The 27,694-nt window shown below is 32.7% G+C and overlaps 1 protein-coding gene across 3 annotated transcripts in view; it reads right to left on the bottom strand.

Annotated features, from left to right (window-relative positions):
* Window positions 1–585: 585 nt before the first annotated feature.
* The window catches only part of Ercc8 (ERCC excision repair 8, CSA ubiquitin ligase complex subunit), a 49,200-nt gene continuing 22,091 nt past the window's right edge, over window positions 586–27,694 (bottom strand). For 2 of the 3 annotated variants that reach the window (XM_076857247.2, XM_076857249.2), the window contains 8 exons: window positions 23,808–23,889; window positions 21,855–21,923; window positions 20,658–20,736; window positions 18,999–19,099; window positions 17,505–17,629; window positions 11,098–11,295; window positions 6,400–6,480; window positions 586–951 (listed from right to left, as the gene is read on the bottom strand). In XM_076857247.2, coding sequence (XP_076713362.1) covers window positions 883–951; window positions 6,400–6,480; window positions 11,098–11,295; window positions 17,505–17,629; window positions 18,999–19,099; window positions 20,658–20,736; window positions 21,855–21,923; window positions 23,808–23,889 — 804 coding nt within the window. In that variant the 3' untranslated portion in view covers window positions 586–882. The remainder of the gene's footprint in view (window positions 952–6,399; window positions 6,481–11,097; window positions 11,296–17,504; window positions 17,630–18,998; window positions 19,100–20,657; window positions 20,737–21,854; window positions 21,924–23,807; window positions 23,890–27,694) is intronic. The other variant, XM_076857248.2, reaches the window with a different exon arrangement.

Genomic DNA, 27,694 nt, shown 5'->3' with positions numbered 1-27,694 from the left:
AGTTATATACTTTAAAAACTCAACACACTGAAAAATAAGCATGAACTTAGTACCCAAGTTCACACCTCTTTTTCTAGTCTCCTGCTGGTTAAAGAATCAGGAAGAAAGAAAATACAAGATTAGCTTCATAGAGGCTAGGAATGCTCATTGATAAAGTACTTAACCAACATGTGTGAGTCCTTGGGTTTAATCCCCAGCAAAATTTTTTTAAAAAAAGAAAAGTTAGCTTCATAATAATCATTTGTGGGTTGACACAGGAAGAAGGGAGAATAAAATAGAAATTTTATGATAACATTTTATGTTTAAGGCAGATTCCCTCCTGGGACATTTTTTGCTTGGATGAATGAGGCAGGACATGGTAAATCTTAGCTAGTTTCATAGAAAGGAGTTTAAGCTTGAGCGTACAAGCTGCTTCTGACTTCAAGCAAACATGAGATGTCACCAGTTAAAAGCCTCCTGTGATGTACTGTTTGGATGGCAGGAGATAATAAGTCCAAAACTGTTTAACATAAAGCTAGATGATCCACAGTTAAATAAAATCATAGCAAAATATGAATATATCAATAAGAAAGAATTTTACACAGGTTTGACAATCTGTTACAATCTCACCTGAGATACAACTTCTGCTATTTTATTGTAGCAACAGTGGCTGCTCCTGGCCACAGCAACTGAGATTAAAGAGCCAAATTCTGATTAAATAAACGGGTATGGAAGACTGTTTCGGGACTTTATACAAATATTAACCTCATTTTAAAAAATGAGGAAAAAATATCATCCAAATTTGAAGCTAATTTAATTGTCAATAACTGAACAGTTAAAAAAAATCTCACACAAACAGTGCTGTTTTAAAAGTTTCATCAGTAGAGACAAAAATGTTGATATTCATCCTTCCTCATCACTGCTGCTCCAGGCATCTTCAAAAGCTGGATTTAACTGCGATTTGGTTGTAGTCTAAACAAAGAAAAAGAAAGAGGAAGATATTGTTTTTTCCACTGCATAATTTTAGGCTCAGATGAACAGCAATTAGATTATTTTGAAAGAAACTGTATAATTGCTAATTTCAAAACAAAAGTAATATATGAAATGCCCCCCAATACAACAAGATAATGTAACTCCATTTAAAACAGATATGTCAGCCAGGTGTGGTGCTTCATGCCTGTAATTCCAGCAGCCCGGAAAGCTGAGGCAGAGGATCACTTGTTCAAAGCCATCCTCAGTAGAAGTGAGGCCCTGTCTCTAAATAAAATACAAAATAGGGCTGAGGATGTGGTCCAGTGGTTGAGTGTCCCTGAGTTCAATCCCCAGTACCCGCCCCCTATAAAACAGATTTATGGGACATTATCCAAATAATCTGAATTTCTCTGAAAGTGATCACCTCCAAATACATACATACATATATATATGTATTTGTGCCTCGCAAGTACTTTACCACTGAGCTACAACCCCCAGGCCCCCATTACATTCTTTTTTAAGTTTTTATGTTGTCTGAATTATTTACAATGAATACATATATTTAGATAACTAGAAATAAGCAATACAAGTCTTTACAGTTTAGAAGACTTATTTTTTCTTAAAAATTAAAAAAAAAATCCTATTTTAATACCTTTCTCAAAGGTCAAAAGCATCCCCATCAGGAGGGGAAAATAATATAAATATTATAAATAATAATATATTTATTATAATATATTATAATGAAGCTATTATTCAAGGCATTTCTGCAACTCTTAAGAATTATCTGCAGAAAGTTGAACATTGACTTCCATGGGGTTAAGACTGGACTCCAGGTCTACAGTTTAACTTGACATTACTATATATTAATACTGCCAACTTTTTACTGTTTGGATGGGCTTGACATTCATAAATAAATAAACATCCACATATGAGGAATAAGCTGTTCATCAAGCTGAATAATACCATTTTTAGTCCAAAGGTTATTAAACGGTGAGGTTTGTTTATTTGTATATGGTTAGAAGCACATGCAACATTCATCAAAAATGGTAACATGTCTGTAATTAACACATAGGATTTTCTGGAAGATTTCTCTAAAGAGTAACAAGCATTTGAAAAGTCTTTACTAAAATAACAAGAAAACATTACAGTATTCTCATAAGTTTAGTGCCATACCTAATAAAGGTAATCAGCATCTTGAGAAATTTTAATTATCTGTGAATTATCAAATCAATTCCTTTGTTTGGGAAACTAGAGTGGCTACCTTCTTATTATCTAGCAAATAACTAGAAGACTTTAAAGTTGTTTTTTTTTTTTTTTTTTTTAAGTTTCTTGGCATATGAGTCAGATCTGCTGCTTATTCTGCAGCTTTTACATTTGCTATGGTTTGTTCAGATCCAAATTCCAATAACATATTAGTGCCAAGAGTACTGTTAATTTAACAACTTATGTTTGACGAACAAGACGACTTAGAATCTTATAATGAAAAGAATAGAAACAGCCAATAGTCCAAATAAATTTCCAGGATGGCTGGAAAGCAATATATTAACTTAGGTATTCTTTTTAGTTGTTACAGCAATCAGACTGCATTGCTAACCCTATTTTGCTATGGTAAACAAAAGAACACTAGAAATACGTTTTATTACTAAAACAATCACAAATAAGATGTCATACTTGGAGTTAAAAGCTCCAATAAAAATGTAGATGGACTTAGTACACATTACCATTTGAGATTCCCAAAGAGTAATATATATATTAAATCCACCCACATTTTTATTACCTTTTATTACATATTTTATTTTACTACAACTTTATATGTAACCACCTTCAATTTCTTCAGTTTTCTCTACAACATCTCCTCCTAGTGGACATCCAATCTATGCGTGAACATAGTCATCTCTATCTCACCAGGTTGGTTGATGTACTTGACAGAGTTGTGAGTGCTATGGGTATGAAAAAAAGGGGCATCTACTCTAGAGTCCAAATAATGAAAGGAGAAACGAGACCAAAATAAACATTTGTCAGGATTATATCTTGATAACTTTCAAATTTCTGAGTGATAATTACTGGAAAATTTCAGGGTTTTCTGTGTCAGTAAGTATATGTATCTACATAAGATAAACATGAAACAGTTATATATTATGTGACTGTCAAACTAAAGTAGGAGTCTTGATGAGAAGTCAGATTTAAGCTGTACCTGTCCTATGAATCTCCAGAAGGAAAAAATGATTAGGAGTTCAGATAAAAAGCTTAACTTGACTATAATCAAGTAGGAAGTGGGGGAGGAACAGATTCCTCAGGATTTAATAAAACAGCGTGACAATTAAGTAACAAAAATTATGCTTGAAGACCATAAAACCTGACTGACCCTATCATTCAATACCCTTCAGTTTCTTTAGATAGAATTAAAGTCCTCCTCTATTTTGGATATTGGGAAAAGTACCCCAAGGGATTATATTTTGGTTAATGAAGAAATAAAATCTCATCAGAAGTGTAAAATTTGAAAGGAAACTTAAGAACAACTTTGGCAATTCTGATATTTGAAAATGTCATAAACTTGGGGCTGGGGTTGTGGCTCAGTGGTAAGAGCACTTGCCTTGCATGTGTGAGGCACTGGGTCAGATCCTCAGCACCACATACATACATACATACATACATACATAAAATGAAGGTGTTGTGTTATGTGCAGCTAAATTTTTTTTTTAATGTCATAAACTTGTCCCATAATACACTGGCAGAACTCGGAAACAAATGACAAAACTGGAATTCAAACCCAGGTTTACCTAAAACTAAAAACCTAGTATATATGTGCATATGTATTGGTGTGAATTGTATTGTATTATACTACACTGCTCCCCTGTCAATCTACAATACTCATTTATTTGATAGTCAAGATGAAAACACTTTTGAATATGAGTTAAATGGTAAGAAAAAGGTTCTTGCGTAGACCAACTTTTCTACTGGAATTTGCATCATGGTCATATTCATATTCTACCTACATTCACAGGAATCTTTCAAACTAAATTTTTACGGAAATAATCTGAGCACATACCACTTTATACTAATATGAGAATGACTGCTATTCTAAAGTGAAAGCATATAAATAGATATTTTAAAAGATAAGGCTTAGCCGGGCACAGCAGCATACGCCTGTAATCTCAGTGGCTTGGGAGGCTGAGGCAGGAGGATCACGAGTCTAAAGCCAGCCTCAGCAAAAGCAAGTTGCTAAGCAACTCATTACGACCCTATCTCTAAATGAATGCCCCTACGTTCAAACTCTGGATCCCCACCCCACCCCACCCCACCCTCGCCAAAAACATATAAGGCTGTACAGCTCTAAGACTTGAATATAAAGCTCAGCTTGTTTTCAGTGTTCTTCTAATTGTTTTGCTTAATTTTCATACATAAAAGCAAGTCTTTTAGATGAGCTTAAATTGTCAGTATAACTACAAAACAAGGAAATGAAGAAGCCATCAAAGTTACAAATTATCTTTGTAATAAGCAATTTAGATTTACTTTAATATTCTTTTATTTATATGTCATAATAGATTTTCTTTAAATTTATTTTTATTATTTTGATTTGGTGATTATATACTTCCTAACATGGCCTGTAGTGTTATAATTTTGATTTAATGTGTACTGTAATTCCCACAGAGCAGATAAAACACTTAATAATAAAAAATAAATGGCTAACTAAATTTTTTGACCATATTAAGCTTTCTACAGAATATTCAGCCATCAAAAACAGTTGTTGCTAAAATCAGTGAAGCCACAATGAACCAAATTAGACATGTGATGAATTCTGGAAACATTCATATGGCATTTGGCCAGATGCTCAAAGATTTATCAACATGTATTTTTTTCTCCCTTTCATTTGGATTAGGCCAAAAGAAAACAATTCACAGTTCAGAGGCTTTATGCCACAGTAAACCATAGCAACTACAAATTTAGGCATAAAATATATTTTGTCAACAGCTGTTAGCTAGATGCTATTAACTATCCCTGTTAAATTTTTATTTCATCTGGCTTTTGACATAGTCCTATATTCATAAAAGAACTAAACATATGAAAAATGTTTTTAGAATATCAAATGGTTTTATCAATAACTTCTTTCCACCTCTATTTAAGATACTTTGTTTTTACTATCACTTGGGTTAAGATTACCTTAACGTATTTCTAAATGTATTTGTACTGCCAGTTTAAAAAATTATATAAGCATTCTTTTAGACACCAAACTTTTAAAAAAATATTTATTTTTTAGTTGTAGTTGTCAATACCTTTATTTTAATTTGTTTTTATGTGGTGCTGAGGATCGAACCCAGGGCCTCACACGTGTTAGACAAGTGCTCTACTGCTGAGCCACAAGCCCAGCCCTTAGACACCAAATTTTTATATCCTAGAAATTAATATAAATGGAAATTATTAATAGTACTGAATAGAATAATCCTTGCAGAAAGAGAAAGCATCTTTAGACAACTTTTATTTTACTACAGCTTGACATACAGTAAAAATAATAATTTTGAAAAAGAGGCTACTAAAGGGTAGGGATCATGTCTTACTCATCTTTGTTTACCCATTACACTTTTAAGGCTCTTTATTCATGCTGTCCTATTTATTCTAATTTACACTCTAAGATAGGTACAGTTAGATTATAAAATATTAGAAGTGTAAATTGGTAAAATCTAGCAGCATGAAATTGAGACTTAATTACGTCATATATGGTAACTCAAGAGGTTCCAGGAATGTTAGCCTAAGAAATAATCATAAATATCTGTAGTACAGGCTGAGAGAGGACAATTGCAAGTTTGAGGCAAGTCTGGGCAACTTAGTGGGATCTATTTCAAGATGAAAATAAAAGGATGAAAGGGCTGGGGATGTTGCTCAGTGGTAAAGTACCCCTGGGTTCAACCCCCAATATAAGGAAGGAAGAAAAGAAGAAAGAATAAAAGATTTGTGAATAGATATTTACCTTGATGCTGTTTATAAGCAATAGATATAAATATTTAAATTTGTGGTATACAGATGATGCAACACTATATCATTAAAGATACAGTTTAAAATAGATACCAAGTTATATGTCCAATAATGATATTAACTGTGTTTAAAAAAAAAAAAAGCAGAGGCTAGGAGGGTATCTCAGTGGTAGAACAGTTAGTTACCTGGAAAGCTTGGGGTCCTTGGCTAAAAATAAGAAGAAAGAAATATATGCATAGGAAGAAACCAAGAATGAAGTAAATAAAAAATATACTATTATTTAATCCAACCTGAGAAATTTAATATTCTTCTTATGATATTTTTTTCCTAAATTTTTCAAATGTGTTATATCAAGTTATTTTTATAATCAGAAAACAGCAAGAAATACTTTAAAAAAGCTCTCTTGTATAAACTAATAAAACTTTATTTCTTATGATTTAGGAATAACTATATACCATTTGTACAAATAATATTTACCTCATCATCATCGGGAACTGGTTCATATAAGGATGGTACCCAAGCAAGAATATTGCAGTCTCTGCTACCACTATAAAGTTCCTACAGCAAAGAAAGCAAAGACTTACCAATTTGAAATTAACAATATCAGTTTTAAAAATGATTAATTCTTAAACTAATCAGATCATTTCTATTTCTACAACTATGCTGATGCCCTTTTTTTTTTTTCTTTTCCTTTTTAAGATGCAGTAAAGTTTTGTTTTGTATTTAAAATACTATTGGGGGCTGAAGTTTTGGCTCAGGGGCAGAGCACATGCCTAGCATGTGTGAGGCACTGGGTTTGATCCTCAGCACTGTATAAAAATAAATAAATAAAATAAAGGTATGCTATCCACCTACAACTACCAAAAATTTTTTTTTAAAAAAAGAAAAAAATACTATCAAGTTTTGTTTGAGCTTAGTAATGGAGTGAAAATTTTACAAGTACATTCAATGTCTTAGCAGTTTTATTAATCATAGTATCCATATATTTCAAGTGTCATAACAGAGAAAGAAAAAAATAGAATAAAGGGCTTGTCTTTCTCTGTCAAAAGCAGGTGTTTTGTTGTTGTTGTTCTTGTTGTTGTTGTTCTGTTTGTTTTTTCCAGTACTGGGGAGTGAACCCAGGGCCTTGTATATGCTAGGCAAGTGTTCTATCACTTAACCAAATTCTCAATAATAACTGCACTTTAATAACGATTTCAATGAAGAAACCATAAGAATTTCTACTAAAATAGACCAAGAGTTTACAAAAAAGTTTTGTGTAGCTTCTTTCTGTCTGGTTGCCTGCTATTCAACACAACAGCTTAAAGACCCATACCTTGCCTGTTGAGATGATTACTTCATAAAAGGAAACTTGGCTTAATCTATAGTCTATGTTAATGTCTTTATGGACAAGTTATTAGCTCTTGTCTGAACAATGATCACTCCCTTCCCTAACAAAACTGAAGAAATGTTGCATTGGCTATTACTGAAAACATTCCAAAGGGGTAGTGAAATAAATACTTTCTATAGAGAGGATATAAACTGGTACAGTAATCCAGAGAATGGATTCTCAGTATATAGCCCAAGCTTTTGTGTGCATTTCTGAGGTTATGCCAGAGTCACAAATAAAATTTAAGGCTATCATCCAAATAAAACTTATAACAAAAATAGAAATATTTATGAAGGAACACAAGAATGATTATTAGTAAATTAACACTGCATTTATATGAGGAAATATTATTTGTTGTCAAAGAACATTTAATGACATTGGAAAATATTCATCAAGAGAAAAGAAAAGGATTTAAACCAAATACTCAAAATGTAAAGGGGAAAAACCAGGATATAAAACAGTAGGTCAATAATAATAAAAATTACTGTGCAAAGGAGAATGGGCTTAAAAAATGGCTAAAAAGGCAACAAAATATAGGTGGTTACAAAACTCTTAATGACTAAATGGCCTTTTTCTCCCCTTACAACTGTGTTTCTGTAGATTGGAATAAATAATCCTAACAATAGGCATTTTCCCTTGCTTTAGAATGCAATTATTTATTATTCCACATCTTAAAAACATCTGAAGCATCGTATAATTAGTATTGTTTAAGAGAAGATTTTGAGTAAAGAAAAAAAATAATATGAAGTTTTTAAATGAGAAATGTAGACATATAAAATATCAAATCAGTTAAACAATATCAAATTTCCTAAATAAAATGGCAGACTGAGACATAAAAGAAATCCCACAAAGGACTTAAAATCAGCATACTACAGGGCTGGGGTTGTGGCTCAGTGGTAAAGTGCTTGCCTAGCATGTGTAAGGCACTGGGTTCGATCCTCAGCACCACATAAAAATAAATACATAAAGGTACATTGTGTACATTTACAACTAAAATAAATAGATAAAAATCAGGATGCTATAGTGATACAGCCACATCAATGTTTACAGTAGCTCAATTTACAATAGCTAAGCTATGGAACCAACCTAGGTGCCCTCCAACAGCTGAATAAATAAAGAAAATGTGGTTTATATATATTTTCAAAGTGAAATATTACTCAGCCATAAAGAAGAATGAAATTATGGCAATTGCCAGTAAAGATGGATCTGGAGACTATGATGCTAAATGAAATAAGCCAAACCCAAAAAACCAAAGGCCAAACATTCTCTCTAATACGTAGATGTTAACACACAATAAGGGGCAAGGGAAAATAGAAGTTCATTGGATCAGACAAAGGGGAATGAAGGAAAGAGGGGGAATGGGATAGGAAAGACAGAATAATAAACTGGACACAACTTTCCTATGTTCATATATGAATACATGACCAGTGTCATTCCACATCATGTACAACCACAGAATGAGAAGTTATATTCCATGCATGTATAGTATGTCAAAATACATTCAACTGTCATGTATAACTAAAAAGAATAAATTAAAAAAAAGATATCCCATATATGTTCCCCCCCGCGCCCCCCCCCCATAAAAAACAGTTTGGAAAAGACAGCACTTATGAATGGTTAATAAAGAGCACTTGGATGGAGAGATCAGAATTGAGCCCTGAGGTTTTTAGGATAAAGATTCATTTGGGAAATTTGATTTAAAAATATCAAAAATTATGTTACAAGTTCAGAACAAGTAATTTTTTTCCAAAACCATAAGAGAGTAAATTGTTAACATAAGTTTCTGTTGACTTTGAATAATTTAGTATATATTTTCCGTGAAAAAGGACGTTTATATATAGTTACAATGTAACCCATAAAATCAGAAAATCAACATTGCTATTTTACTAGCATCTAATTCTTAAGTCCCATTTAAATGTTACCATTTGTATTAATAATGTCCTTTTTAGTAAAAGGATCCAGAAAAAACTAAGTGCTGCAATTGGTCTCAAGTTTTCAATCTGGAATAGTTCTTTGATTTCTCTGGCTTTCCTGACCTAGACAATTTTGAAAACTCAAACAAGTTACTTAGTAGAATGTCCTTCAAATTTGGATTGTTAATGTTTCCTCATGGTTAAAACTGAATGATGCAAGTTTGCCAGGAATTTCATAGATGTGATGACTCATAATTAGAATGTTAACTTTGATCATTTGATTAAGGAAAAATATTCCAGGCTTCTTCAAAGTAAAATTACATTTTACCTTTGTACATAATATTTTGTAGGCTAGCACTTAGGCTATGTAAATATCCCTTTCCTTCCCAAATTTTCAACCTAATCTACTTGTTGATATCAGATTAACTTCAGAGATTTCTATTTTTGCCAATAGGTTATAATCCATTGCTATAATTATTCATTTTGATGTTAAGTTTATCTTGTTAGATTTGTATGTTTACGATAGAATTAATATAACTTTTTCCAGATAGTAAGTTTTACACATTTAATTTGCCAAAAGGAATTCTGCTGCTAAATGGATGCAAAAGTACTACCCTCTTTGTTTTTAAGATTTATAATTATTTTCATTTTCAGCATAATAGTAGGTGAATTGGAATAAAAAGTGGGGAGCTTCCTGATGTAGTGTTTTTTATTTTTCTTTATTGTCAATGGATCTTTATTTTGCTTATTTATTTACTTAATATTTTATTTTTTAGTTGTAGTTGTACACAACACCTTTTATTCTATTTTTTTTTAAAGAGAGAGTGAGAGAGGGAGAGAGAGAGAGAATTTTTAATATTTATTTTTTAGTTTTTCGGCGGACACATCTTTGTATGTGGTGCTGAGGATGGAACCCAGGCCACACGCATGCCAGGCGAGTGTGCTACCGCTTGAGCCACATCCCCAGCCCTCTATTTATTTTTATGTAGTGCTGAGGATCAAACCCAGGACCTCGCACGTGCTAGGCAAGCACTCTATCTACTGCTCAGCCACAACCCCAGCCCTACTTTGCTTATTTATATGTGGAGATGAGAATCAAACTCAGTGCCTCACACATATTAGGCAATCGCTCTACCACTGAGCTACAACCCCAGCTCTGATGAAGTATACTGATTAAAATCTTTCTGAGTTCATAGCATACATAGAAATCATATTTGACAGGTGACAACTGGCCCAGTCTCTGGTTCTCTTAGTTATTTCAGGAACTGGGAATATAAAATCAATATTTTAGCATACTTTTAATTCATTCTAGATAAACCTATGATGAAGAAACAATTTGGTAGAATGTTATAATTTGTACTCAAAATATCTTAACCAATGCAAAACATATGTTGCATTGGTCATACAAAAGAGAAAGATCAGGATGTTAAACAAAATCCACAGGTATTTAAGAAATTATGTAAGCTACACTAACTTAAAGGCAGGCTGTTATTAGCCATTGGTAGAAAATAAGGAAGAAATAAAATTTCAGACATACCCACATGTACATAAACCAAGATACACTACAATTTAAGTTAAATACCTATACTTATTCATTTATTTTACACAAAAGATTGAAAGAAAATATTTTATTTCATCAGAGATTTTCAATAGCTAAATGGAGCCCATATGCAAAAGAAAGACAATTTGTCCCAATTAATTGCATAGTATTATATTGATTTATACATATATTTTACGCCACCTAAAAATCTAGGCTGCATTATTTTCTATTAAATAAATCTTAGCTCAAATGTGGATTATAAATACAAACCTTCAGAATGAAATTTTTATATGCTACTAATTTAGCAAGCTAGCCACTTGAACATCTTAAATTCCCTTAAGTATCATTCTTACCTGGAAATTAGATTGAAATACACAGCAGTCAACATTTTTATAATGTCCCTTAAGCATAGTTATCTGTTCTCCTGAGTAAACTGTATAAACAGCAATGGTGCTACCATATGGCACAAAAACAAATTCTGAACTACAGCCGCAGGAGACAGTGAATTTCAATCCTTTTCTGCTGTCGTTACAAACTTTTCCATAATTCACCTGCAGGATGGATTAAAATCATAAAGTCAATTATTTCTTAAATCTAAATTAATAAGGACAATGAAGACTGGAAGAAATACTTTCTCCAAATAGTATGACATAACATTATAACACTGTATAGAAAGAGCTCTTAAATTTAAAAATGCTTAATATTCTAAGAGAAATGAGGGCCAATGACATGAATGTATATTTCACATAAGAGGAATATAAATAGTGAAAAAAATCCATAAGGGCAAATGTTCACATTTTAGTCTTGACAAAAATAAAAAGGCAAATTAAGGCAAACTTGAAGAATTACACTATATGGCAATTTGTTTTTTCTTTTTGTGGTGCTGGGGACTGAACCCAGGACCTTGTGCATGCTAGGTAAGTTCTCTACCACTGAGCTACATCCTCAGACCCTGGTTTAGCAAAAATTTTAAGAAACAGACACAATACTGGCACAAATGAGGTAAACATACTGATGACATTATAATTTGGTTTTCCTTTTAAAAAGTCAAGGGTTTATTATGCAACAAAATACAAAGATATTCTTTGTTTTTTGGGAGGGATGGGTTATATATAATCTTCTACTGTTTTCATTTTAAAAGAATTTATTTATATTGTGGTCAAACAAAAATATAGAATGTGCTATCTCAATCATTTTAAGCATACAGTTAATGGCATTAAATATATTCATATTGTTGGGCAACCATCCCCAATGTCCATCTCTAAAACTTTACCCATCTTGCAAAACTGCCTATTAAACAACAAAGATATGTTTACTCCTTGACCTAGTAATCGCTCCTGGGAATTTATCTTAAGGAAATAATTAAAAAGCAAAAAATAATATGGCCAAGGGAATTGAATGCAGCATTATCTAGAATGGTGAAATAACTGAGAATGATGTATATTACTAATATGATATTAACTCTACAGCTTATGTAAATCATAATTATGAAAACTATATAGAAAATAAGGGTAAAGGCTAAATACATAAACCCACAGAACACAAATAGTATGTATAATTATAATTTCAGCTTTGTACAACCAATATGTATTTGCGATGAAAATTTAAATTCTGTTCTTGTACTCAAAAGGGGTAGTCTGCAAGCTCAGTGGCACAAGAATCACCTGAGCAGTTAGACTTACAGTCTTCCAGGCCCCATCCCAACCTTACTGAAGGAGAATTTTCATTTTAACAAATTCCCCAGGTGCCTGAGATGCTTTGGGCTAAAGAAGTCTGACAGGTTCACTTTCTGCTGATAATTAAAACCAATATCTAATCATTTGGGAATTATGAGTATGCAGATCATCAAAATCTCCCTTCTTCCTCATCAGTAATAGGAAATTTAAATGGTAATTTACTCTTTTCTCTTTCTCTAAAGTTTGAGTAGAAGTGTGTATGCGTGTATGTTGTGCATGTACGTGCTTGTCTGTGTGAATATGTGTGTACATAAAAATAGAAATACTGAGGCTCAAATGGATACATGCTGATACGCTGTGGATCTAACAGCTTATTGTCTCTTTAGAATAACATCTAACAGAAGTGAGCATATGCATTTGGCTACCCCAAGGCAGCAGTTATATAACTGGGTTAAATATTAAACTTATATTCAGCAGACTTGAGCTTCAAAATCCATCATTTTTTTGATCCCTTATCAGTAATGATTTAGCCTTTGAGTTTTATTCTTCTAATTGGTCAAGTGGAAATAACACAATTTACCACAGAGTTATTATAAAAAAATAACTAAATATGAAAGTATCAAAGAAGGCTACTTTGGGTTATGATGTCTTAAAGGTGATATTTAAGGCAGTGAAATAATGCATATGATAATACCTGAGGCATAAAAGTAGTCAGTAAGTGCCTGGACTTATTAACTCCTATACATGTTTACAAGTATAACATTCTCTCACTTGCATATTCACATTGTTGGGCAACCATGTGCAAAAACTTGTAGAATGATATGGAGACAAGATTTAAAAAACACTACTTCTCAACTAGTGAACACTGGAAAAATTATCAACTGTTAGACTACAATGGCTTTATTTATTTATGAGAATACCTAGTTACAAAACCTATATTCTTTCAATTATACCACATTTCTTCCCAAATTTTAACTGAAACTTGTTGAATAAGTTATGAATATAGAACTAGCTTATTAAATTTTGTCTTTGTCTTTAGGCCTTCCTACTCCAACTTATCCTTCACTTTAACATCACATTACTCCTTCTAAATCACTGCTGTGATCAAACCATCTGTGAACTCAAAAACTATCACTATCTTTTCAATGTCTATAGAATGAAGTTCAAATTACAGAGTAAAGGAAGGGAGGGATCAACCATTTGTTAAGTGTTTACTATGTGTAATATATCGGGCTAGATAATTATCTAAGATCCTCAATAAATATAAATGCTAACCATAAAAGTAATGTGTGGTAAATGGCATGTTATAATATGAAAGTATCAAAGAAGGCTACTTTGGGCTATGATGTCTTAAAGGTAATATTTAAGGCAGAATTGAAAAGATTTTGATAGATTTCGTAGATTTGGGATAGAAAATATGAATCCCTTTTGTTGCACCAAGAAAGAGATCCATCTATTTAATAAGGGAAAACCTAAAGCAACGTAGATTCTATCACAAGGCAGCTCATTTTATTGTCAAATAACTATCAGCATAATTAATAATAATCACAGATAGCATTTACTCAATGTCAATATTTGCTATACCAGATAATGTGCTAAGTGTTTTACATGTATTATTTCACACAGTTTTTAAAACAATGCTACAAGATGGGTGGCATTATTATACAAAAAGAAAATTCTTAGAAAGGCTAAGTAATATGATCAAGATCTCTTGGCTAGAAAATGATAGAATCAGAAGCTCGATCTAGACTACACCAATCAAAAACAACTGTGCCCTGTGCATTATTTTTCTTTGATTCCATGAAGTGATGATCATAGTACACTGTAATACAAGTGAGCATAAGGTATTTTGGGGGACATTAAGCTTGAATAGAAGAGTTAAAGAGATGAATCTCTTGGGCTGGGGATGTGGCTTAAGTGGTAACACGCTTGCCTAGCTTGCATGAGGCACTGGGTTCGATTCTCAGCACCACACAGAAACAAAATAAAGATATTGTGTTCACCTAAAACTAAAAAGTAAATATTAAAAAAAAAAAAAGAGATGAATCTTAAAAGCTGAGGAGCAGCTAGAACAGGAAGGAGAAGGGGTATTCTAAAGCAAAGGCAGCAGTCCCTACAGCAGAATGTAAGGGTGAAAGAGTATGGTATATTTAAAGTGATTCAGTATGGCTAAAGACCAGGAAAAACGGGAAAGTGAAGCTATTGAGCTAGAAGGCACAGCTTATGAAGGCCTTGTACACAAAGGTAAAGTCATCCAGTTTTAATACTCTGAAAACAGAGGTTTCACAGAATGACTCCCACTGGGAGATGAATTTAGGAATAGTTAGAAGGATATTAGAGTAATTAGAAAGACAAGCCCAGTAGTGAGACTGGAAAGACAGACAGATATGGAAAAAAATATATACATATAAAAGGAGGAGTAAAATTTGTGTTTGATTTAATAGCTGATCCACTGACAGGGAAGAATATTAGATGGGTTTCTAGTTTCCTGGTGTTATCAATCACAAGATGAATGACAATGCTAGTAACTAAAGCAAGAGAAATATCAGAAGGTCTACTTGGAATTTTTCCCTCTAGTTTTGGCAAAAGCTGCTTCCCTGTGAACTTTCCCTGCAATACTTGTTCTAAACTCTATGGCAATGGTCTCCAGAGTGCAGTTCACAAATCTCAAGGAGTGTGCAATATGATCCATTAAGGTGTGAAAAATTTCTATTTCTACTTCACTTTTATCCAAAAAATAAGAAATTAAGTTTTATCAAGTTTAATATATAGACATACTAGCATTTTAATATAATTTATAATTATATATACATTGGAAGTGTGTATTTACACTTTCTTTCAACTAAAAAGGATACTACTAATAAGGCAAAAACACACAATAAAAATAGTTAATATTTATGACATATGCCTTTATTTGGCAGGTAGAATACTACTTTTTTGCATACTTCTGTTTTCCCCTTATCATTGCTTTTTTAGGCAGATGATATTCTCAATTTACAAAATGAGGACACTAAAACCCTGACAATAATCTCAAACAAATTGCCTAACGTCCTCAATTACTAAGTAGTAGGACTAAAATTTGGTATTTGTTCTGATATCCCTTCAAAAACTTTAAGACAGCATGTTTCCCCATAGAGTTACTTTTTCTGAGATCAATGTTCCAAGTTTTCTCTAAATGCCCTCTATAGGTGAGTTTTGGGGCCCTGATCATCTGCTTTGATCAAGTCCATTTAAAAATGTATTGCTTAGTCCAAACACACTATTCTAGATGTGTACTTATTGGCAAAACCCCTGCAGTATACAAATATCACCTTCAAGGAGAGAAAAATGGAATACATCTGCATTAACAATGTAAATACATTCAGTAACATTTATATTTAATCACATTAAACACTGACACACATGCCAGGATACTTTTCTAGAATTATCTTGTCACTACTTGAATCAAAAGCCTTTAGTGGCTTTCCATCTCAGCCAGAGAAAAACCTATGCTCTTATACAGGCCTCTAAGGCCTCAGGCATCCTGTTCTTTTTTGTTCCTTTTTTCGTGTTATTCTTCCTCCATTGCAACAAAAGAGCCTCTTAGCTATTCCCTGAGATTCTCACGCATGATTTCACTTCAGACTTTGTTACTTTCCTAGTTCTTCTGCCTAGAATGCCCTCTATCCCATGTAACTGATGGGTTATTTCCTCTAGGTCAAATGTCACCTTCTCCGTGAGACCTACCCTGGTTGTCCTATGACATATAGCAACTTCAACTTCCCAATATTTCCTATGCTCCTTTCCTTATTTTGCTTTTCTTCACGGGTGCTCACACTATTTAAATAGTTTATCCATCTCTCCCATCTACTAATTGATTGATGTCTTTCATCTTCTCTCTGAGAATAGGCCTTTTCTGTTTTATCCATTACTATATAATACTGCCTGGCAAATATGTTTTTTTTTTTTTTCTACTTATAAATGGAAGATTCTAACTTCTTTTTTCCTACTTACAAATCACAAGGCTTGGGTTTCTATGAAGAGAATCATAAAGCGGAGAGAGGAGTTCGGGGTGGCACTCAGAGATAAGAGCACATGCCCTTCATACATAAGGCCCCGAGTTTCATTCCCAGCATGGGGGATAAAAAGACTAGCAAATCCTGAAATATTCTAGACACACTTTTGATCTTTTAGCAGTTTTAGTATTAATAATCAAAGTGACACCTAGAGTATTTTAAAGAGAATTATTAGCTAGAAAGGATGAGTAAAAGAAAGGACTATGAATAATACCTACACACATGCATTAAGGAGTCTAGATATAATAGGGATTATGTTAAGTGTAGAATTTAGAGTCAAACTGTTCCTTTCTAGGTATGCAAACCTAGGCAAGTTACATAACCATTATATGCATCATTTTCCTCAAGTGTAAATGGGTATTGTAACAGTTCCTATCATTACAATATTGATACAATGTTAAATATATATTCCTGCATATGTATTAAATGTAATTATTATCAGCACTGTAAATCTGGCATATAAACTCAATGAAAGTATAAACTTTTCATAGTTTATTCTGAAAGGTATTAAACCATCGGCTTATCTGATAAGGATTACAACACATAAAAAACAAGTACTACAAATTAACTGCTACATGGGAATCTAGGACTTACAAAACACATTTATTCCACTATTTTCTAGTATTAACTAAAGTACTATATATTCTGGTATAATACTCACTTTGAGTTTTATTTACAAGTCATTTATAGTATAAAACAGAAATATTTAACTTCATACCTTTTACTTTTACCAATAATTCTCAATCTTTTATTCTCCAACATACATGAGCAATATAGCACACTCCCATTAGGAACAGTGTCACAGCAGAACAATAATTCTCTAAGTAGGGGGAGAATAGCAAGGGTTGGGTAAAGGTGGGTTTTCAGGATTTGAAAATTACGAGTTTACATAGTGGGAAAATATATTTGTTTAAAAAACAGCTATTATTCAAACTCAAGAAATGGAGGTAAATCTATAGAAAAATATAAAGTATATCTCACAGATCCATTTTTAATTTATATCCAAAAAGATACATAAAAATCTCTTACTAGTGTGTTTTCTCCATTGGAACTATTCCAGAGCCTCATTCGATTATCTGTACCAACAGTGAGGAGGTGAAGCCCATCACTTGTAAAACACAAGCCATTAACTTTCCCATTATGAGCAGTGTTTGCTGCAATGAAAAATACAGTTCGGTTCTTTTCCTGTATTTGGCATATATTTAATGTGAAAGATAAAATTATTTAAACATATTAAGGAACACTACCTGAGTTACTTAAACTATATATAAATTAATTACATTTAAAATGAACTAACCCTTCAGATTATTTGAATATGACAGGCCATATGAATTAGAACGATAAAAATACGGGAAAATCAAAGGGAGAAAGATCTTGCCAAATATAATTATTTTCAGCAAGTAAACTATGCTATAAAATTCAACTAAATGCATAGCTTAACACTAAAACTTTAATCACCTGTCATCCCTTTTACCTAGTATTTTCATTTCCAATCAAAAAATCATTCATAGACTCTTAAAAATCATTAAAAAGAAAAGTTTAATGGAAACAGCTGGGCATGGTTGCACCCACCTGTAATTCCAGCTTGGAAGCTGAGGCAAGAGGACTGCAAGTTCAAAACCAGCCTCAGAAACTTAGCAAGGGCCTAAAAGAGATTTGGTCTCAAAATAAAAAATAAAAATAAAAGGAACTTGGATGTGGTTCAGTAGTTAAGAGCTGCCTCAGGGCTCAATCCTGCTACAAAAAATAAGAATAAAAAAGTTCAATAGAAAGAATAACTGATCATTTCAAATCAAAATTTATTACCACTTTCAAAATTAGTTTGAGAAAGCACAATTCCTAATAGTCTGTTACCACAATGTTTCATGTACTTCATCCTAATATACTTCTAGTCCAGAATTAATTCTGAGTGAAAGTTTTTATATAGAGTTAAATTCTAATATAAAAATACAGTTGAGGGCTAAGCCTGTAGCTCAAAGGCAGAGCCCTTGTCTAGCATGTGTGAAGCACTGGGTTTGAGCCTTAGCACCACATAAAAATAAATAAAAGCATTCTGTCCAACTACAACTACAAAAGAAATTAAAAGAAAAAATATAGCTGAGATACATTGTCACAGGGATTGCAGCTGACTCACATTTAATACAACTTGCAGTTTTTATGTTGACACAATAGCACAAATACTATTGATTCTGTAATTTATTGTAGTTTCCGACTTGCCATTTAATTTGTATAGCTAGTCTCATTGGGGGAAAAATCAGTAAAACAAATTAATCCAGAAAAGCTTCTGTTTGAAAGTTTGGAGGCAAGAGAAAATGCCATAATTATTCTATTTTTGAGAAAGACAATGGATTAAACAATAGTTTAAGTAATTTAAAACGTCATTCATGGTAAATATCTTCCAAAAAAAATCATAAAGTTTATGATATATATTTACCAACATATATTTATTATTTGGCTTCAATTTAAAACCTTAGTATAAAAATTACTATTATCTTATTTCTATATTATTATAATCTTAATTACCTGATTCAGCAGCTTGTGACTTTTTCCCATTATGCTGATCAAGATTAATCAAACATCCTGAAGCTCTCCTCACATCCCATAGTTTTACTCTACTGTCAGCACTGGAAAGAAATAAATGTTACTGAATACACGCAGCTAGAATAGAAATGTGCACCTCATGCACATTTCTAGCACTGACACATAGTTTTCCTTATATTAACATGAATGTATTTGTACAATTGGATTGTTATTCTTTTGCCTTTTTAGCAAATAATCAGTACATAATAGTAGCATGAAGATGAGAAACACAGCAAAAGAAAGGACAAAAATTGTGCTTTTATGCTGTTTTTAACTATAGGAGCATCTTCCCTACAAGGTCCTTGCAAATTTGTTACTACATCTTTTCTATTATTGTTATTCAAATGCTACCTAGATGATAAAGCAGTTAACTAATTTCACTTTCAGAATCTATGTGGCATAAATTAGGTGATTTTCCTTTTAATATAAAACTTGAGAATAAAGTGAATAATGAGAACAATGTATTTTCATTTTTTTTAGTTATATATAACACTAGGATTCATTTTGACAAAATTATAAAAGCATGGAATATAATTTGTTCTAATTCAGTCCCCAGTACTGCCCTTTCCCTTCCCTCCCCCTCCTTCCCTTCCCTTTACTCTACTGATCTTTCTGCTATTTACTTAAGAGTTCATTCCTTCCTTCTGCCCTTCCTCTCTCCCTTCCTTTCAAAATATCCCTTCTAGCCAGAAAGGGGCACACCTAGAGACTGGAACAGGAGGATTGCGAGTTCAAAGCCATCTTCAGCAAAGGCTAGGTGCTAATAAGAAACTCAGTGAGACCCTGATTATAGAAAATACAAAATAGGGATGGGGTTGTGGCTCAGTGGACAGAGTGCCTCTGAGTTCAATCCCTAGTATGTGCCCTCCCTCCCCGCCCAAATCCCTTCATTTCTATTTTTACCTATTTCTCTCTGCTGGTACTTTCTTCCCATAATATTAAATATTCAACATTCTTCCCTTCAACAAACAACCCATCAAATCTTTTGACCCTTTCAGAGTCAAAAGTTTCTGCTTTCCTTTCCTATATTACACCTACCAAAGATGTACCTGTACTAAAGCATCTTTCCAAATGTCCTATGATCACTTATTTTCCCCTCGTTAGATTCTTAGCTCCAGAAAGTCTTAGTTACCTCTGTGGCACTAGAACAATGTTTGGCACATGGTAGGTAGCCATCAAATGCTGGTAAGTTGAATCAATGAATAAATAGATGTTTTGTATTAGAGCTGAAATAATTCTAGGTTAAAGAAGATGAATAAAAATGCCACTATTAAATTAATATAGCGTTGTACTTTTGTGTGCAAAAATGATACCACACAACTATTTCATTAGTAGTGCTAGTTGATTTAGATTACTATATAGTTTGTGTTTTCTCTATTCTAAAACACAAATACCCTCAAGATGGTTAGTTAGGATTAGGATTACGATGCAAAAATTTCTTTACTGATATGAATTAAAATCTGAAAAAGCATTTCATTTTTTAAGGGCTAATTAATGAGTACATATGCTAAATAAAATGTGTATCCTACATAAATATATTTTTTAAAATGCTTATTATTAATTACTAACATAAACACCAAAATCAAATAAGTTGCATTTTACCTTGCAGTAGCCAAGATATACTCATAACGTGGTGACCAGGAAACTGCCAAAATTTCCTGTCTGTGACCTGCAAACATAACTATATGAAAAGTTTTATACAATATTCAAAAATCAGAAGATAAAGTGTCAATAACTGCCTGATTCTGAAGAAAGCAATGATAAATATTAGGAGTGAATGGATACTCTTATTAGTTTTCACATTTATAATAATCTATGTTTAAATGCTACATATTATTTAATATAAAAGGACTGGTTTTGCTTTGGAAAGAACAAAGCAAGTGAATCTTTTATTAAAAAAATACAGTTATTAGCCTATGTCAGTCAATTCATACAACTCAAGCTTAATTACTTAGTTCTATGATAAAAAGCCACACAATAAAACATAAGACAAACATTTTAAAGGAATACAAATATTTCCTAGTTGCTCGTAAAGTTGTAACAAAAAAAAAAAAAAAGTGATTGTAAGCAAGTAAGTATATAAATTTATTTCCAGAAAGCACAATTTTTTTCTAGGTTCACAGGGCGATTTCAACATTTTAGCTCGCTATTATCACCTAAATGAATTATTCAAATCTGACATATTCATCTGCCAAGCTTACCTCAATAGAAATTCACAATAATATAAAAAATGCTAAACATCCCACCAAATTTTCTTGATATATTTAGTATCCTTTCCTCAGAGATGAATAAAAATGTACATTTCTAGATTATATTTCATGTTTTCATTGTTTAGAATTCAAATCTAATACTGATGAAAAAGGAGCAAAAAATTTCAATCAATATACTTTTTTCAAAGAAGTTTAATTTTTTCTAAAATATTTTTGAAGAAAAAATACACTTAATTAAGAACACTGTTTACTCATTAGATGAAACAATATTAGGCAATGCTAATGACACAAACTACTGACATAACTTTCATCAGCAGTTTATTGTTTTAAATGTAGAAGTAACATAAGGTTTTGAGTTAGATCTATTTTCCCTATCCTTTGAGCTTCCCCTATGGCCCACTTGTCAATAGTTCAGTTTTATAAGAATAATGCACAGAAGGATCCTTATTTCACTGTTGTTTTTTAACAACTAGCACAAAATACATCACTCACGTTCACTTACAAAGAATACATTGTTAGTAATGTTTCTTTTTACTGAATGGTTTACTCAAAGTAATAGTTGTTTCAAATTAAAAAAAAAAAAAAATACCCTGCAGAATATGAGAACAGGATCCAGACTTTAAGTCACAAAGTTTTACTTTGGGTCCTCTAGTACCAACTGTAAAAACAAACAAAAAAATGGTTTAATATAATGCTATTATAAATCATCATCAAAAGGAAATAACACATTAACAGGAATCATGACATTTTCACTGTATCCATGCATAGATATTAAAATGTATGCCAAATATACATTTCAAATCATCCTGAATGCTTGTAATTAGAAAAAATATTTTAGAGTTATACTTTAGTAGAAAGACAACTTTATTAGTGCATCATTTTAAAGTTTAAACTAATTACAGATTTGCAAGAAGCTGCAAAACTATTATAAAGAGGCCTGTGTACCCTTTACCCAGGTTCCTCAAATTACTTAGTTGACTAAAGTACAATGTCAAGATCAGAAAATTTATCTGGAAATTTAAATGTGTGTGTATAATTCTATGCCATATTTTCCACATCAGATCATTTATTTTAATAGCTTAGTTTTTCCAAGTTAACAGAAAATGTGGACAGAGACTGAACCTCAAAGACAAATTAGTGCCTAGCTCTTCTTTATAGATGGATGAAGCATCTGAATGTCTAGAGGCGAAGAGACTTCTGTAGTTCCATAGAAATAACAGAACATAGTAAACAGATATCCAACACTAGGAAACCTGTTTTTCTTCTATACATATGAAAACGTATAGCATGTGCTTTCATATAAACGGATTTAAAATTTTAATTTCCTTGTTTTTTAATGTCAAATTGGAAAAGTTGCCAAATTTTGTTCATGTAAAATTTTTGAGTTGGGCATGGTGGCACATGCCTATAATCCCTGCAAGTTGGGAGGGTGAGACAGGAAGATCTCAAGTTTGAAACCAGCCTTAGCAACCCAGTTGGGCCCTTAGCAATTTAGTGAGACCCTGTCTCAAAACTGAAAAAAAAAAAAAAAAAAAAAAAAATTAGAAATGGCTGGAGATGTGGCTTAGTAGTAAAACACCCCGGGGCCCAATCTCCTGTATCAAAAATTTAGGAAAAAAAAAAAAAAATCTTTGGGCTGGGGCTATAGCTCAGTGGTAGAGCATTTGCCTTGGACATATGAGGCACTGGGTTCAATCCTTAGCACCATAAATAAATAAATAAATAAATAAATAAAGGCATTATGTTCACATACAACTAAAAAAATAATTTGAGATTTTAATGACTTAAAAGCAACTTTTTTTTAATATTTATTTTTTAGTTATAGGTGGACACAATATCTTTATTTTTATGTGGTGCTGAGGATCAAACCCAGTGCCTCACGCATGTTAGGCAAGCACTCTACCTCTGAGCCACAACTGCAGCATCTTTTAGGGAACAAAAAAATATGACCTTTTTGGTAGTACTGGGGATAGAACCTAGGAACATTCTAGCACTGAGCTGCAACCCCAGCCCTTTTTATTTTGAGACAGGGTCTTGCTAAGCTGCCAAGGTTGGCCTTGAATTTGTGATCCTCCTGCCTTAGACTCCCTAGTTCTTGGGATTACAGTCATACAACACTGTGCCCATTCAGAAATAGGCTTTCTTAATCTTTGCATCTGGCCCTTAGCAAGTGCTTGACTTCACATTATCTATTGAACCAAACATAAATAGTAACATACTTAAAAAAAACCAAAAAAACAACAACTGTGTGGCTGGGAACTGTGACACATGCCTATGATTTCAGCAACTCAGGAATCTGAGGTAGACTGGCAAGTTTTAGGCCAGCAACTGCAATTTAGGGAGGCCCTGTCTCAAAATATAAAAATAAAAAGGGCTGGGGATATACCTCAGTAGTACTATACCCCTAGTTCAATCCCCAGTAGTGCAAGGGGGAAAAAAAAAAGAACTGTCATCATCTGGGTTAAAATGTCTATCACAGCTAAGTAGATAAAAAAGGGAGAAAACTAAGTATGTTAAAAGACAAAAGAACATACATACAAACCTGCTACCAAACAGTGCTTGGTCGCAACTGGAGACATATGATGACTATAAACTGTTTCTTCAAAATTAAATACATCTGCAGTCTGACAAAACAAAAGACATTTAAAAAGTGTAAGTTGTAATGATAAAATCTAAGGAACTGGGATGGGGTTGTAGCTCAGTGGTGGAGGGCTTGTCTTGCATTTATGAGGCATTGGGTTTAATCCTCAGCACCATATACAAATAAATAAAAAAAAAAAGGCATTGCGTTCATTTAAAACTAAAAAAAACAATTTTTCAAAAATCAAAGGAACAAATTTTCTTTTTTCTACATTTTAGCAATTTTTAAATTGACTATTAGCAATTTATTTAGCTTAAACATACAATAAATCCCAGAAATTAAGAAAAGACAGCTACCTGGCTCACTATCTTCCTCTCTACTCACTCTAAGGACTTTTGGTATCCACATGGATGACCTCGCCAGCCATCTGCCTTAGCCACCTCAGGACATGCTGTTCTATAATTTCTCCTCCTCTGAAATAATTTATTTCAGTTATCTATGACAATAATTACTTTGAATTTTTTCCTTAACTCTTAAGACATTTTAATTAACACTAGAACTCTTATCAGCAGTTCATCCTGTCCCCTTGTTTTCCTTTCCAGCTTGGATTCCAAAGTGTAACATATCACCCTACCAGTATCTTCTATTCTTTGCTGTTAGCTTTCCATTTGTCAAGATGCCTCTGAATAATTCCAAATGTCAAAACTTTTCTGAACCTACATCCAAGGTAATCCTACAAAGGGGTTGACAAACGTTTTCTGTAAAGGATAAGACAGTAAAAATTTTAGGCTTTGACGACCATATAGGTATCTGGGCCATAGTAATGGTAAAGCATCTACAGACAACTAATGGGAATGTTTGTGTTCCAGTAATATTTTATTTATAAAAAGAGGCCACTAGTAAGACTTGCTACAGTCACAGACTTGGCCAATCCCTGTTCTACCTTGGTAAGATGAAGAATATCTTATAGTTAGCAAACTGGTTATCACTATATAAGATCATTAATTTCAACAGGACTTTCAATCATGACTGCAAGTCCTACTAGTCACTATTTCAGTAGTATTCGCCATAATATTCTGCAGCTATTTCAAACTTGATTCACTCCCCACTCATTCACTGCAGGTGATCTGATTTTTCAATTCTAATAGAAAATAGGAGCCACTCAATCAGAATTCCTTTAATGGCTTACCAAAAAAAAAAAAAACTACAAAACAATAACCCTGCTTCTACTTACCCTTTTTCCTTTTCACTCTTGCTATGCAAAAATGATTCCTTTCCATTCCAAGTTAATTTCCCTACTTCTGTTCAGACCCTCTTCAGCAGACAGAAATCTCACTCTACAGATTACCTCCCAGGTAGCTATGAATTCTCTCCTTACTGGCTCACTCCAAATAGCATTGAAAGTTCAAATCTCTTATTTTCCCATTTCCCCAAGATAAAAAAAAAAAAAATTAAAACCCCAAATACCTTTCACCTTACATTCCCCTTAGTCTTCTTTCCTCCTCTACAACATCTAAACTTTGGCTATCTTTAACTCCTTACCTTTCATGTACTTCTCAATTCACTGAAATCTTATTTTCAATAGTGGAAGTTTCACTACTATATTCACATTACTCTTCCAATATCATGGGTTATAGGTAGACACAATATCTTTATTTTATTTTACCTAATTTGTCTGCAACATTCAACACAACTGACTACTCCACAGTCTTTAAAACAATCTCTTGGGCTAGGGTTGTGGTTCAGTGGTAGAGCACTCTCCTAGCATATGTGAGCCACTGGGTTCCATCCTCAGCACCACGTAAAATAAAAGAAATATATATATATATATATATATATATATAAATCTTTCCACTGGTGTCATATGCTCATAAGCTGTTAATTTTACTCTTTGGCTATTCCTTTCATTGCTTTTGCAGGCTTTGTTGTTCCTTTTTTTGTCCTATTAATTCTGACTTCTGGTCGTGAGCTCTTTCAAATTCATTTCTTTAAAAGAAAGCCTTATCTCTGCATTTTCATATAAACATTAGCATTAGCTACTCAATTTCCAAGATTTTGATTGGAATGAGTGATTCTAAAGATCACTTTGGGTAGAACTGGTATCTTCACAATTATTAACTTTCTAATTATTGAATGTAGCATAGTTTATCATTTATTTGGGTCTTAATGTCTCTCGATATATTTTATAACTTTCTGTGTAGAGTTGAAGTGATCTTGTAAATTTCTATTCAATCTACTAGTAGATATATAATGATTTTTTATGTAATTGTGAATGGTATTAGTTTTGACATTTCATTTTATAATTGTTTGTGCCTGGAATTCAGAAACAATTAATCTTATATTCAACAACTCTGCTAAATTTATCCATACAAATTCTAATAGTTTGGCTATAGATTCTTTTGCATTTTTTATGTTCATAATCAAATTTTCTTTGAATGACAGTTTCAATGTCTCCTTATCGATTCTTTTGCCTTTTATTTCCTTTGTTTGCCTTATTTAACTGGCTAAGACTTCCAGTACAATGCTAAACAGAGACAATAACATGATAATTCAATAGGAAAGTTTTCAAATTTTTACCACAAAAAAATTTGCTTACATTGTTAAAAAGTTTGTTTCTCTTTTTTAAATCAAATTAAAAGATGTCCCTTTTCCTCACTGATTAAGACTTTTAAAAAAAATCACGAACGGGTAATGATTTTTATTTAAAAATATTTGGATATTTTTAGATGATCATGTAATTTTTTACCTTCATTCTAATAACATGGTAAATTACATTAATTAGTTTTTGGATGCTAAAACAACTTTGTTTCTTAAAATAAATACTATTCAATTGTGATATATTATTCATTTTGTATGTTGCTAGAGTATTTTTACTAACAGTCTGTTTAGGATTTTTGTGTGTGTATTTATAAGCCATACCAGTCAATTTCCCATATGATATCCACTGAAGTTTCGAAATCAAGGATGTCCTCACTTCATAAAATGAGTTTGCAAATAAATGTTCTCCCCCGCCCCTTAAACCCTGCCCCGCTCCTTTATCATCTTGAGGTTTTTTTTTTTTCCCCTTCAAGCTTCAGTATAGGACTGGTATTACTTATTTTTAAAATGCTTACAATAATTTATTGATAAAGGCATCATGACTTGGAGATGTCAGACTGTCTCTATTGTCTGATTTTTGGGAGTTTCTGATTGGGTGCCAAAAATTAGGTGTGAAAAATGAAAGACTCTATATAATGCTAACATCTTTAGAGAGGGTTCAATCTACCTTTGGTAGGAGGAGAGGTACAGATTATCTCAATTCAATCAGGGAACTGAGTTAATTTATAAACCTGATTTGCCATCTGTGTAAAACTCTAAAAATTTTCTACTGTTGAGGTAAGGAATCACCATAATCTCAGTTGCTTGCACAAACACAAAATTTATTATCTGCTTACAGGCTAGAAGTACCATATGGGTCCCACTGGACTATAATCAAGGTGCTGGCAATGTTGCCTTCCTTTATGGAAACTCCAAGAGAGAACCCCTTTTCAACTTTGGCTTATGGTTCCATCATCCATCTTCAACGTCAGCAATTTTATATTTCTCATACTATTCCATACTCTAATGCTCTTCCACTGCCTCCCTATTCTACTTTTTAAAATCCTTGTAATTATAGTGAACCCATCAGGATAATCTAGATAAATCTCCATACCTTATGGTCAGGTGATTAGCAAACTTAATTTCCCTAACATATTTAATAGGGTCTGCAGATTACGCCATAGAATCTTGGGAGGGGGGAGTTTTATTCTGCCTACCACAGGCACCATTTTTCTTCTATTTGTACCCATTCTCAGGGTACATCCCTCCAG

This window comes from Callospermophilus lateralis, chromosome 5 (assembly GCF_048772815.1).
Source record: "Callospermophilus lateralis isolate mCalLat2 chromosome 5, mCalLat2.hap1, whole genome shotgun sequence".
NCBI lineage: Eukaryota > Metazoa > Chordata > Mammalia > Rodentia > Sciuridae > Callospermophilus > Callospermophilus lateralis.
The sequence above is the reverse complement of the archived record's forward strand: the minus strand, read 5'-3'. Positions and strand labels throughout refer to the sequence as shown.